Source organism: Pogonomyrmex barbatus, unplaced genomic scaffold (assembly GCF_055798465.1).
Source record: "Pogonomyrmex barbatus isolate J1 unplaced genomic scaffold, ASM5579846v1 scaffold15, whole genome shotgun sequence".
NCBI classification, from domain to species: Eukaryota; Metazoa; Arthropoda; class Insecta; order Hymenoptera; family Formicidae; genus Pogonomyrmex; species Pogonomyrmex barbatus.
Window position 1 is genome coordinate 2,269,471 of NW_028297111.1, and position 15,030 is coordinate 2,284,500.

General features: G+C 33.5%; 1 protein-coding gene across 7 annotated transcripts in view; it reads left to right on the forward strand.

The window, feature by feature from the left end:
- Positions 1 to 15,030, forward strand: part of nAChRa3 (nicotinic acetylcholine receptor alpha3 subunit) — an 84,071-nt gene that overhangs the window by 50,532 nt on the left and 18,509 nt on the right. For 6 of the 7 annotated variants that reach the window (XM_089073635.1, XM_089073637.1, XM_089073638.1 and 3 more), the window contains one exon: positions 9,198 to 9,315. In XM_089073635.1, coding sequence (XP_088929761.1) covers positions 9,264 to 9,315 — 52 coding nt within the window. In that variant the 5' untranslated portion in view covers positions 9,198 to 9,263. Of the gene's footprint in view, positions 1 to 6,039; positions 6,905 to 9,197; positions 9,316 to 15,030 lie in introns of those variants that run through there. The other variant, XM_011633117.2, reaches the window with a different exon arrangement.

The window sequence follows — 15,030 nt, forward strand, 5'->3', positions numbered from 1 at the left end:
GACCATATTTAATCGCGATGATCTATATCCATGATGATCTATATATCAGATTTACGGTATATATTCGGTGATACGCGATCGTGAAAATTAACGAGTATATCTTTCGACGAGATGCACCATCGTGCAAAATTATCTCTTAATTCCGACGGCAGTCCGAAGACAGAAAATAATTAATCTTAAGGATGAATTATTTCGGTAGTAATTTCGTAGTCACTTAGCTGAATTTAGCGAACGCATCGATCGACGTTAAATTAACCATTCATGCGGATTTTCTGATGAATCGATCCTCGCCATGTCTTTATGTTATTCGTCCAAGCCTGTACATTATTCTAGGTGCATTGATCACTTTACCATCGTTAGATCATTGCATCTCTGGTGTGTGTGTGTGTGTGTGTGTGTGTGTGTGTGTGTGTGTGTGTGTGTGTGTGTGTGTGTGTGTGTGTGTGTGTGTGTGTGTCTCCGTATGTGTTCGAGCAAGAAAAATAAGCGTGCCGCAGGCAGATTCGTTGCGGAGGAGGTTTTTGCGAGCGAGATGGCCTTTTGAAAAGCGGCCGCTCGTTTATACTCGTCTCGCATGGATCGTAATTCTATAGTACGCCATATATTTTTATTAAAAACGCGCGATACTGCGCCGAGACTTCGTTCTGTCTAGCTATATTATTATATATATATATATATATATATATATATGGTCGTCCTATCTCTCTCTCGTTTCCCAATTTCAATCGATCGCACGACAGTAGTTTCACGAGCGACCGCGACAGACGGATTAATTATCAATTCTCTCGACTACATTTTCGACCATTCTCGAGAGAGAGAGAGAGAGAGAGAGAGAGAGAGAGAGAGAGAGAGAGAGAGAGAGAGAGAGAGAGACAGAGACGTTTTACTAGACCATTTGTAAACCAAATCCGCAATGAGGATCGCGCGCCGCGCATATCCCGCGTGTCGAATTTATAGATATCTCTCCCTCAGGATCGCATAGGAAGAGCGCCGGGTGTTACGTTACTCCGGCGACATGTCAGGACGATTCGTAAAATTCCATATCCCGCCGAATATCCGATAACTCCCGCGTGCGCGATTTTTATACGCAAAAAGTGCTGAGTAAGTGCGCGCAGCCGCTGTAATCCCGATTAATTAATGCGAGAGGATATCCGGATTATCGAGCTATCGTACATGTGGCTTACTGGATTCCAAATCGAACACCGAAATGCTCCATGTATTAATGTTCAAATCTCACTATAATATAATATTATAATATATTCACGGAGAGAGAACAATTTTGCATGGCAAATCTAAAAATTTGACCAGATCTGAAAATAATACGTAGTAATTTTGTTGGATCTTTAAAATTACTATGTATGGTAAATTGGTGCTAGTAGATAAAAAAATTTTTGTATTTGCATTTTCATGCTTAAGTGTCTTGCGCAATAATTTTGATAGTTTAATAAAATTGCTCTTTCCTTACAATAATATTAATTATAATTTTATAAAAAATTTTATAAAATTTTATAAAATTTTATAAATTTAAAAAAGAATTTCATAAACAAAAATTTTGTAATTTTATATTTTTTATTTCACGTTTATCATAGTTTTCACGTTTATCATATTTTTCGGTGAAAGACACATTTTACGAGAGATTTAATAATCGCTGGATATATTCAACAATCATTATTGAAATTCTATCTAAATATATATATTATATATATATATATATTATAAATTGAACTACGATACATATTTCGTAAAGCAAAATTTTATTTGCAACAATATATTATCATGTCACCTTAAGTTGACATGAATGTTAAAAACATTTTTATTGTAATTAATGGTGCATTTAAATTGATAGTTTATGTGCAATTTAACAACCATATATATATATATATATATATATATATATATATATTACAATTTATAATATATATTTTGATAGAATATATATATATATATATATATATATATATAGAGTGTCCCAAAAAAATGCGTGTCTCACTGGGTAGTTTTATCTCTGCGCGCTTGCAATTTGACTATTTTTATAAATTAATAATTCGTTAATTATTGCGAAAATTGTAAAATAGTACAGTACTTTTCGACTCAGTTTAGTCTGCTCTATTTGCATATGACCGCTTGGTCATTTTTTGGGGACACCCTGTATATATTTTATTTATTATTACATAATTTTTTATTTTATTACATAAATTTCACGCATATATATATATATATATATATATATATATATATATATATATATTATACATATATATTTAGACCTCAGTAAAGTTGCGTGCTGCGTCACCACACAGATCGCCATGGGGCGTTGTTAATCAGCGGAAGTTAATTGCGGAGGCTGAAGATACTGTTCCTTAACAGAGCGGTAATGAGATTTATGAATCTAATAACGCCGGCACGTCGCAGTCGTGATAATCGCTTACATAATCTCCGGTTAAATAGATCAAACTGTCATTTGTCAAGCGAAGAAAGTCGCGGCGAGTTTGATGATAAATTTTTCCACCAAAACCTGACGGAGTACATTCGTAAATGCGAATATACACATACATCTGATATGCGCTCTTGATTTGAAGGTTTTCGGCTTTTCGACATGTACATTGTGCGTGCGTACATAATTTTTCCCATTCTCCGGGTATACCGGGAGTTAATGAGAAAGCTCATTTACCAACTAGCTTTGTTGATGACATGGCGGCGACGAGGAAAGAAAGCGGACTCTTTGGGGAAGCCACTTAAAGAGCTTCTTGCGCGTACGTTGCGGAGATAATTATCCAAGCTCTTTCTCTCTCTCTCTCTCTCTCTCAAGCTTGAGTGAAAATGCCGGGCATGGACAGTGCGACGGACGGGTTCGGGGGCGATTTATCGATCCCGAGCCACGTTGCAGAAATAACTTTCGGACGGCGAAGGGAACGTGAGGTTTCCTAAACGATATTCTGGAGCGAAGCGCGATCGCGGCAATCCCGATACGTGTTCTCCGTCTCAAACGTATTTTACGTATTAATGGAGAGACCACCTCGTACTCTCTCTCGATATATTCCTTTCGCTTCTATGTACTTCGAATTCTAACACGAAGAAGTAGTCTCGGGTATATAAACTGTCTTAAACAATCGGATCCTGTCTGACGATTAGATAATATTCTTCATCATTGTGCGAGCGTGTCTGTTTTTCAAACAGCGACAATGTAAACGCAATGTGAATGTGTAGAAAAAGTGGATCTGACGCAAATCACGTTTTCATCGCCACGAATAAACACGGAGATCCATCTCGCGTGTCTACAGCAACTGGAAATTGGAATTCATACTTTGGAAAGTATACATCGGTTTCGTTTAAAAGGAATACGTAATTGCACATTGCAAATTGCATATTTATTTTAAAAGTGATTATACTTTTTTTATACCTATCGATTTATCTTATCTCTTTCCCTACGTAAAAGTGAAAAAGTGAATATACAAGGTGTTATTATATTATATATATATTTTAAAACTTGTAAAAAAGAATACGGCAAGAATATTGTCAGAATACGGCATAATACATTTCGTAAATTATTGATTTTTCTTATGATTTTGTCTTAGTATATTTATAAATATATAATATAATATGTATAAATGACTACAATAGTACAATCTAAGCAAGAATTACATAGAAAAAAAATTAGTCTTAAATCAAGACAAATATTCTCATATATAAGCAAGAATGTTACGATCTTTTTAAAATTTTAGTCTTGATTTGATTGAATTTGTACTGATACAAATATTACTCTTGTTCAACTCAAGATTAAAAAACTTTGTATATAAGAATTATAATTCTTGCTATATATGAAAATATCGATACTCCATTAATAAAAAAACAACAAATTCATCAATCAAACCAAAACTAAACTTTTTTTAGTAAGAAGATTACAATATTCTTGCTTGTGCTATGAGAATCCTAATTTATGACTAATTTTTTCTGTGTGGATATACAAATTAAATTTTTTACGAAAATATTGACAATATTGTTACATTATTGAAAATGCGGCAATCAAAATTTATTTCTAAAAATTTCAATTTGAAATATTTTATTAAGAAAATAATTAAGCATCTTTGTGTGATTAAAATAAGGGACATTGTATATTATATTTATCGTAAGACCATTTTCTCCCGGCGCGAATTTTATAGAATATCTCATCACGTTCGCATTTTCAACGTCAAATATGTTCGTGATCAATAAATGAACTTTTTTGCATAGAATGGAAATAAGGGAAACGAAATAAACGTTGATGCACTCGGCGGCTATTATATACCGTAATATACGGCCGTTGATGAAGATCCGACTGCTGAATTGTTTTTACTGAAAGCTTTTCAAATTTTGCACATAGATCGAGTTCGATCGCGCGTCGATTAATGGCCTGTCGAGTTTCCATTTTGTCGTGTATCACACGGAAGTTTTTGTTATCAATTGTAAAAATTGTGTGTACGTATACATGTACGAGTCGTCGCAGATCTGCTGAGCCACATTTTACACGCGGATTTTTCAATCAACCTGGAATTGATTTTACCTCAACAAAAATATTGAGGAGCCAATAATAAATACCTGGAGAGAAAGGATAAAAATTAATCTTTAGAAAGATTAGTTCAAGTAGAAATGAAACTCTTTTTTTAATTTTAAAGAAATTTTACGTCAAGAAATTTTTTATTTTAAAATTAATTAAGAAAGAATGAAGTTCTAATGTTTTAATAAGGGTCAATTTATTTTTATTTTTATTTGTTATTTTTTTCTTTAAATATTTTAATATCCACTTTCTAAACATAGGTATTTTATTAAATTTTTCACCTTTGAAAGTTTAAAATCTTAAATTAAGTCTTTCCTCTCCTCCCTCTTCGCTGTTTGTCTAAGGGAAGTTCAGCTCCAGGCTGATGAAAGGGAACCGCAAACCAGGCTTTAAGTCCGGAAACGAATCAGCCTGTATGTGTGTAATATGGCGATTTTATTGTGCGCGCGGCGATATTTGCTAGACGGTCCCCCGGGAGACCGGAGAGGAGGAGGGGGAGGGGGGGGGGGGGACTTCGCGTAGAAAAATGCAATCCCGGGGCTGGCTGGTCATCGCGAATAATGGACGCGGAGCGGACAAGGGATGACCGGGTGGCGAGAGATGTTGCCGACCAGCCAGCCAGCCAGCCAGCCAGCCAGCCAACTAGCCAACCAGCCTTCGCTGGACTGACGCGCCGGGTTGCACATAACAGAATATTGGCACTCGCGGAACCGAATAACCGATAATAATAAGTGCCTGCCACTCACACGGTTGCCCGCCCGATCGCCCGTCATCTATCTCGCGCCTGAAAGGCCCGTTTCCCTTCCCCCTCCCCCTCCCCCTCCCCCTCCCCCTCCCCCTCGTTCCTCGCCCTCGCCCTCGTCGATTTGCGAACGATTATCCGAGATATGGATTTCCGCGGATTTCCTTCCCCCCCCCCCCCCCCCCGGCAAATATATCGCGTACCTCGAAAGGGCGGTCTTACAGAATTTGGCGATATATAACCACCATTTTTCCGCTTCTCTCTCAGCGAGCCTTAAAACGGAGAAGAGTGGTCGATTTGGTTGCTAATTTTCAAATTAATTTACGAAGATTGCACTGTTGTTTTCCTGAAGGGGAAATCTGTAGGGTTGCCATCCGTCCTCTCTTCCCCGGACACTGTCCCCTCTTTTTTAGGACGTCTGAGAACGTCCGGGGGGGATTTTTGAAAACATCCGGGATAAGCGTCCGGGATTTCAAGAAATCTTCTAAATATTTTGTTTTGATTCCTCTCGTATTACTGCATCATCAAATAGCACAGATATCACGTAAAAGAGTTAAAATTTTTTTAATTTTAATACCTAATAAAATTTAAACTAAACTTTTTATTTTAAATCGAAATAGTCTGTATTTATTTAGTAGTTCAAAATTCTCTTTGCTCTGAATTCTAATGAACAATTAGATTGAAATAATGATTCATTTATTGTTCTAATCAATTTTATTAATTTAAGCGCATTTTTATTTCCGGCGTTGCAACCGAAATGTCCGGGGTTTTTGGCTTGTAAGTCCTAGTTTTGAAAATTTTAATATTCCCTACCCTATTCCTGAAGGAGATCAATATCGCAATGACAATGAGTTCTTATAAAAAAAAACCAACGACTAAGTCTTCTTATATATTAACGATGATATTTTTTTTAATAACAAAAAATTACGAGAGAATAATTTAATAAGAGGATGAAAAATGTCACGTAATTTTCGCGTTTATCTTTGGATAGAAATGTGGATTTATCGGATGAAAGGTATAAAAAAACGAGCTTGCTCCTATCGTGGTTTAATCGCGTTACTATTGCGGAATTAGTAAGGTCGATGAAAAAGAGTATTTTGCAACGTTTCCCCAGCGCTCGCAAATTGTTTCGTAATCCCAGCATTGTATCCCGTTTCTTCGGGAATCTCCATCTTCTATCGGATTCCGCGAAAATGGGGTCATGGAGCGAAATGCTCATGCAACCGTTCGCGAGTGACAAACGCGTGAAAACGACAACAGGAGGACGCAACGAGCGGAACTGGGATGCGATCGACACAGGTGAAAAGAAGAAGAAAAAAAAAAAAACAAGGAAAAGAGGAAGAGAGAGAGAGAGAGAGAGAGAGATGGCCCCGCCGGCGCAAAAATGATCGGTAAAGCGGAAGGCGGACAGATAGAGACGGATAAATATAGGCGGAAAGAAGAGGGTAACATACATCGGATAAAAGGAGCGGAAAAAAGAAAGATTCTCTTTCCACGAATAAACGACACACTGTGCGCTTTTTTGCAATTTAAAGTGAGAGTCGGTTTTCTCTTCGGTCGGATCCACTTCCGCCGGATGACGGATACATACGTACACGAAAGAGCGACGCTGTTGCAACGCACGTCACGTAAGTGGATGAATAAAAAAAAAAAAAAGAAATCTCGCAGTAAATCCGGGCAGCAAATCAACGACGCTTTTTTGCGTTTTTTTTTTGCTTTGACGCGCTTACATCATCGTCCTATCAGCCGGCGGCGATGTTCTCTCTTCGGAATCTTTTTCATAAGAAACCAGTAATTGGATAAGAAGTAAGCTTCATAATGATCAGGTACAAGCATTTTTATTTAGCGAAATTATATGTAATATTTAAAATTAAATCAGATTTTACTGACGTATAGAGAATTTATACATTATATTTTATCCGTAAACACTATAAATATTGTATGCCGTATGAAATGAGATCGAACTTGTGCATTCTGATTTAATATATTGTTATTATTTTACTTATTGGTTTACTATAATATTTTATAATAAAAAAATTATAAAAGTTATATAAATTTATAAAAAAATAATATAAAATGTTTGAAAGTTTTCAAACAAAAAATATGGCTTAAAAATGAAAAGCACTAAAGTTGTATTAGATATTTTTTAAATACCTCTTTTAAAGTAGCCGCTATTTAATTACTTTTTTAATAATCTAGATAATTCAGCTATATTTATTTAATCTTTCACAGTAAACAGAAAGTATAAAGTTACTTTATAAATTAAGTTTACATTTTTAGAAAAAGCATTTTATAACTGCAATTTTATTTTCTTGAAATTAAATAATGCTATGTTAAGTGCAACTGTGCTAAATAAAATGCCTATTTATTTTCAAATTAAGAAAAAATATAGAGGCGTGAATCGGACTTTTGAGTATCTTTGGTGAAACATTGTTCAATGTTTTACATACGGTTTCGGACTTTTATTCGGTAATATATGTGCCTTAACGCAGGAAAAAGCTAAAGTGATTATACCAGTCAGAGAAACGAATTGTAAATGGAGGAAAAAATGAGGAAAAAATTTGGAAAATTTGCGAATCGTGTTGACGAAATCCCGCGGTCGGTTCCGACAAAAGATTGGAATATCCGCGCAGAAGAGGACTTATTGGAATTCGGGGAGATTCAAGGGTCTGAGAAGAAAGAATTAGAATAATTGACACCAGCCGTCGCATCACCATCTGCAAAAGTATCAAAATGCAGAAAGGGGTTTGACATCACGTAATGCGAGCCTTACGACTGTTATAAATCTCCCGGCACGAAAATTGGCGCCAATAACGGCGCGCAAAGCTCTGGCCCGCTCGTAAAAACCATGAATCAAATATCTATTCCGCGCAAAGTAAACACAGAAAATTATGCGCCAACGTTATAATCGCGGCGAGGACGGTTTCGGTAGGATTTAGATTTTCCTTTCCAAAATTCCTAAATTGTCTTTATTTTCACGGCTTAAAAACTAATATAAAATTATTGATATGATTAATCGCTCTATTCATTCGTTCTATCCGCATTTTAATCATTCGAATTTTTCGAAATGTCCTAAACTTGATTTTTTTCTTTTTTTTTTTCAAAAAAACAATCTATATGCAAAAATATGAAATAAATTATTTTCAATTATAATATAAAAAAAAATCTATAATCTGTAGATAGGTAGCATCATATAGTTTATAAAACAAATCCCCAATTCTACTTCCTCTTTCTCTTTTATTTTTCAAATAAAATTATTTAAAATTTTTGCATTAAATTCTCAATATCTTCTCTCGATCGCAATGACATCACAGTTTTCGGAAAACTGCATATCTTCCCGTCGCCGCCACCGTAAGCAAATAGCATAGCTTATCGTGTGTCTGATCGACATAGACGTATTTGAATATACCGCGAGCGCAAAAACGATCGTAAGTTTTCGCGATAGCCCACAATTACCTACCCATAATTCACAGGCCGACATCTTTCGTGCTCCGCGTGGTCTATTCAGATCCGTCCGGTATCGTGCTACCTTTATAATAAATTTGTAAATTCCGCAGCTGCGATCGACGCAATTATTTTTATTAAATCTTAATGTTTCTGTTAATTGAATGTAGTAACTAAGAATATTTAATTTTTTATACATTGTAGACTACAGTAATAATATCTTTGTTATATTTGAAGAAAATGAAAAGGATAGATATAGATATCAATTATTCTTATTGGTTTTTAATAAGTATGTGAAAGAAATTATACAATTTAATTAAACAAATTACACAAATGTGTTTACTGCGTGCACTTTTGAATGACAATTTTTATTAACGATTATACGATACGAATTATGTTAATGGAAAAAAAAAAGTACGTTGACACAAGATCTGATAATGTTTTTACGATCGACCGATTATCCCTCTTTCATTGCAGTGCAAAAACTGAGGGGTCTGGGGTTCACGAAGGCGAGAAGAAATGAGGTGGACGTGACACAATGACATGATGAAGAGCCTGGTGGGGATCATGTGGATAGTGTTGGTGCTCATATCAGGTACGTATGATCAATCTAGAGAAATCATATTCCCGCACAATTCACAAAATTTTACTTTATTGTTCCGAATATTCCAACTGATCTTTCGTGAAACACATATTACAAGTATCATTCATTTTTTTTTTTTTTTTTCTTAAAAAGAGACATAAATATACAATATAAATTATTTTTATTTAAAATTTTTATATAAAAAATAACTTTTATGCGATAAATGATTTAACAGATTGATTCCTATAATTATGAATTTGAATTCCAAATGGAAATACACAATAAAAATATTGTTGACTCGATTAATTTAAATTTTCGAGGAAGAACGAATTGTAGCATAAATAAATATTGCACGGTTTATAATTCATTTCCAATTCCAGATCATTTAAAATTTTGTACTTTCCATTGTAATAGATAAAAATTTTTCAATAAATGAAAATATCTTTTGTCGATATTTCCATTTCGGGAGAAATATGCGCAGAAATGTACAATACATATGTATTACGTATTGTACTGTATATTACTCTTGCGTGCATACGACGAATAACGACTGTAAATGTGCACGTGGCCGCGAAATCTATTTGAGGCTCGTAAAGCATTTTCCCATGTCCCGTGAGTGTGTTTACGGGCCAAACGTCGCTATAATCACAGGAACACGCGCGTCGTTACACGCATTCGCATTGGCGTACATATGCTCGTGGCCCTACGACGAGATGCGTACGTTATTGTGATTTGTGAGTATGGACACGTATAGCTGGTCGTCCGCGTTTACGGCGGCATCTCTCCGCGTTGTTTTTACGCGGCCACATACGCGGAGTGCACTCACGAGACGGTATCGTCGTATTTCATCCCTTTCTTTTTTTTATCGGGGTAAATGTACACGAGTACACGAGCTGAACAGCGGAGCAAATGACACTATACGAAACACCGGTATTTTCAAATGAACTCTTGAATGGATAGTTGACTATCTCCGATTAAACGTAATTTTTTATGCATGTAATTATTAGTCGTTTCCTTTTTGTATTACACAGTTTAACAAAAAAAAAAAAGGAAAAAAAATACCAAAACGAGATTAGTTATTTCCAGTAGTTTTTGGAATGCTGAATATGAATACAGTTTCCTAATTGCTTCATTATGTTACAGTTTTGAGAAATTTGCAGTTGAAGTTGCAAAAAAGGATTACTTTATGTATTCTGTCATAATTACAAGATGTGTTGTCAAAAGTTTTATTGTAATCAAAATTAAGTATGTTGTTAGGCCTTTCAACGCTCGGAAAAAATTTTTTGTGTCGGTTATGGTTATGGTGATCATATTTTCTTCGAGAAAATAAAGAATTTGAAAATTTTAGAGCTAGAGTTGTTTCTACATATTTTCAAGTTTATGATTGTTAGGAATCCGCGTTACGAAATTTTTTTTTACACAATATATCAAAATGAAATACTGTGCAGTTTTCTAATAATTTTGAACTTCGATTGTATTGAAACAATTCCTTGATTTAAATTTGGAATAGGTTTGAAATAATGAAAAATGAAAACGGAGCTAATCTAAATAATTTTAATTTAAAAAATTAAAAACATAACTAACATAACAAGACATATTATATATATATATTTATATTTTAAAAATTTACTCATTAATACGACATCAAACATTGAAACTCTAATTAGAAAAGAATTTCCTAAAATGAAGGGTAAAATGAAGGGTTAAATAAAATAAAAGGCAAATAAAGAATAAAAACTTAAATTAAAAACTTAAACTAAGGACAAAATTGAATTTTGAGAAAATAAATGAATTTAAAAGAGCTACCTGATATAAAAGACTACTCTTTAGAATAAAGAATGTATAATTAATAAGATTCATTAAATATGAAAAAATTTCATTAAATATGAAAAACTGTGAATTATATTGGCGGTTTATTGTTTATTGATAGTTTATTAATAGTTAATTATGTTTATTTAAACTTAAGAGTTTTTTTATGTCACCGGATATGAATCTAAAATCAAAATTGACAAATTCCAAATGGTGAATTCATTGGATAATCTGGATATTTAAGTTTAACATCCGCCATATTGAATCCACCATTTTGAATGTGTCAATTTTAACATCAGATTTGTATTCAGCAAAAAAACATGAAGTTTTTAATCAAATCAATAATGATCTGATTCATAACTTTTTCATAATAGATTCTATATTAACCATAAATATCTTAACCATAGTCGACACAAAAAATTCCTCTCAAGGATTGAAAATTCTAATAATATACTTAATTTTAATTTAAAAAAAATGTTTCCCATCACATATTGTAGTTATAATATGATAAAATACTTAAAAATAATCTTTTGCATAATCTTTTTGCAAATTCAATTACAAATTTCTCGAAATTATAACGTAATGGAACAATTTGGAAACTGGATTCATATTCAGCGTCCAAAAAACTGCGGAAAATGATTAGTTTTCTTCTGGTGTTCGAAAAAAAGTTTTTTATTAACTGTTGTTATCAAAGCTAATAATTCAAAGAGGGCCCGCTGAACTTAAAACTTATCATATGTTTTTTTTATCTTGGTATCAGATTATATTGTCAATCGTATATCCATGCATGATTGTCACCTTTTCATCTTTCTTATGGCTTTTTGAACAAATCACCGGCAAACGGAAAGAATCCGGCACTTTAAATTTGAATAATCTTTTTTTGAGAAGAGAGAACAATATGGATGCTCGTACACTTTGTTTTTGTTGATTTTTAAAAGGAATCTCTGGCAGAAGAACTTTATCGATTTATTATAGAAAATCTTTTTATTCTTTTTTTTTTTTTTTTTAGAAAAACATGATAACAATAGCGATTTCAAATGTACTAAATATGCCAATGAATGAAAAATTTTTGACAAATTTACAATAAAATAATTCTACGAATTTACAATATGTAAATAAAAAATATATATCATAAACTTTTTGATGGTTAGAGACAAAGAATTTTTTTAATTAGAGTATACAAGACATTGTTCCAAAATTTTGAAAAGAACAAAACTGATAATCTTTTTATTAGGATTCGGAATTACTCTTGGCAGCCTTGTAATATTTGTTAATTAATGTTAATTTTAATTCAAATTTGACAAATTGTTTGCGCCTAATTATGCCTTTGAAATAGTCTGTATAGTTAATGTATTTAATTATAAAATCGAGTAAAAACGTACGATGATTGTTACAGCAACATCATACGTCATTAAAATTTATCAGATCGCAGATATGTGTAAAATCAATAAATTATAAATGCATAAAATGTATCAACATTTTGAAGCACATAATTGTGTAAACATTTGAATTTTTTATTACGTTAACAAATATTTCTCTAAAATATGAATACCAAAATTAAATTGTTATAAAAACAACGTGTTGTGACGAAGGTTCATTTAAAAGTCCTTTTCAATTAAAAAGTTGCAATATTTTTGATACACGTACATAAATTTTATTGTTACTATTGTTACTTGAAAATATAAGCGTGAAGTATTTGACGCGCTAGACCCGAATGAAATCGAAACGCAGGGAAATCGGATCTTGAGATCATCACTATTGATATTCTTACAGATGACTTTAGCTCTTCGTAGCTGTAATCTTTCCGGTTGGTTTTGAATCCAATTTCTCGGGGACTACCTTCTGATACAGACGAGTCGGAAGAATCTCCCCCCCGGTTGGCTCGGTTTCAAAATTGAAATCCCTAGCGATCACGTTGCATCGTGCACGCGTTTTAGTCGGGGGGACGGATGGAAGCTCGTAAAACGGCAATAAAATGGCATGCAAGCGTAATAAATAATATAACGGCAGGCCGAATCCGATTTTGGCGACTCTATCGTAATGACGAGATATCGACACGTATTTGCGCCTCGTCAAACAGGGAAGGAAGTTTTTGTCGCCTTTATATATAATCGGCGCCAATCTGTCGTTGGAAAATGGGGATTTTCTCTTTTCGACGCAAACGGATAAATTATAAAGTTTTGCTGCACGTTTTTTATATAAGTATAAAACGGCACTTTGATAGACAGCAAGAGAAAATTATTGGCGAGAATTATATATATATATATATATATATATATATATATATATTCTTTTGTCTTGTTTAATCTTAGCAATATAATTTCCGATACGATGTCGATACGAGTCTTGAAATTGATTCCTTCGATACGAGCTGAAGATTGAAATTTACCGCGTTTTTACAAAAACGTTATATTTGACATCTTGATTACTTTGTTCTCAAGTGTAATAAACGGAGTTCCGCTCAACAACGGAAATCCGTTCGCAAACTTTCGAGATACGAATAAATAATTAATGTTAAAAGAAATTTATGGATAGAGAGAAGAACGATAGTCTTTCAACGTACATACATGGTATTACGTCTTCGCGATGCGATCCTAGGGAAATGTGGCCTTTCAGGCCACACGCTTTGTGGCCTCCAATATATAATCGCGAGAGTTCGCAGTGTTGTACGCAGAAGCTCAACATTTTACTTTGAAATTGCAAATAAGTGGAGAGAACGGGTTCGGACGGCGACGGCGTATTCGTATCTTCCGGCCTATGTGTTGGTCTTTATAATAACCGTACGGTAACACTTTATGCGCGCCACCGTACGGCAAAGGGTTAAATATGCGCAAAGCGAAATCCACACGGCACGCTCACACGGGCACGGATAATGGGAAAACTACGAAGCGGAATTACCGAGCTGTCCTGTGTGTGTGTGTTACGTGGGTAAACTATCCACGTGGCTGTCTCCGTTCCTTTGATATCTGCCCTCGGGCGAAATATTTCCCGCTTTTCCTCCCCCTGTGCGTCCCCTCGGATTCCCTTGTTTCCGCTTCGTTTATCGGCGACCGTCCAACCGTCCGTCTGTACGATATTAGCTCTAAATCTCGGACTGACGGACTGACGGAAAGGTTATATTATAATAATAAGAAAAGACGATAAAATTATAATAGTCCACAAATGCGAGAAAATCCTAAAAAGTTAATTAATTAACAAAAGTAGATATATTTAAATTAACTACATTAAATATATCACGCAATATATATATATATTTGTATATATATATTTTATTATATAAATTATATTCAAACTTGTAATAATAATATGTATATCGCTATACATATAATATTATGAACGCACATCGTTTGATACGTCATGTTCGATTCAGTTTGCTATCTGTTGTTAAGAACGTATTACAATTTATATTATATTTAAAATGAAAAAAATTATAACAAATTTACAAATTCTAAATTGCATTTAAAAATAATACAAAATAATTTAACGGCGATTTAGAATCTTGATCAAAAATTATTTTACAATTATTATATAAATAAGTAGAACTGTGCTCTGATGGACATGTAATTAAGAAATAATGATAAAAATTTCTATTTTTTTTTATATGAGTACTTTAATCATTTATGTAGTTTCGTTGTGATGTAGAGATTAGTTGTTCTGTAAATAAAAATTTAATTTATCACTACTACGTTTTGTTTATACTCTCTAAAAATTTAATTTTTATTTATAAAACTAAACAACTAATCTCTACATCGCAATAAAACTTTCTTGAGTACCTAAAGTACTTAATAAAAAAATTATACTTTTTGCCATTATTGCTTAATTACATTTTTATTAAAATCTTTATTTTTATTTAAATAATTTTTGATCCAGGTTCTAAATCACCGCAAAAATTTTTTGTATTACTTTTAAATATGATGT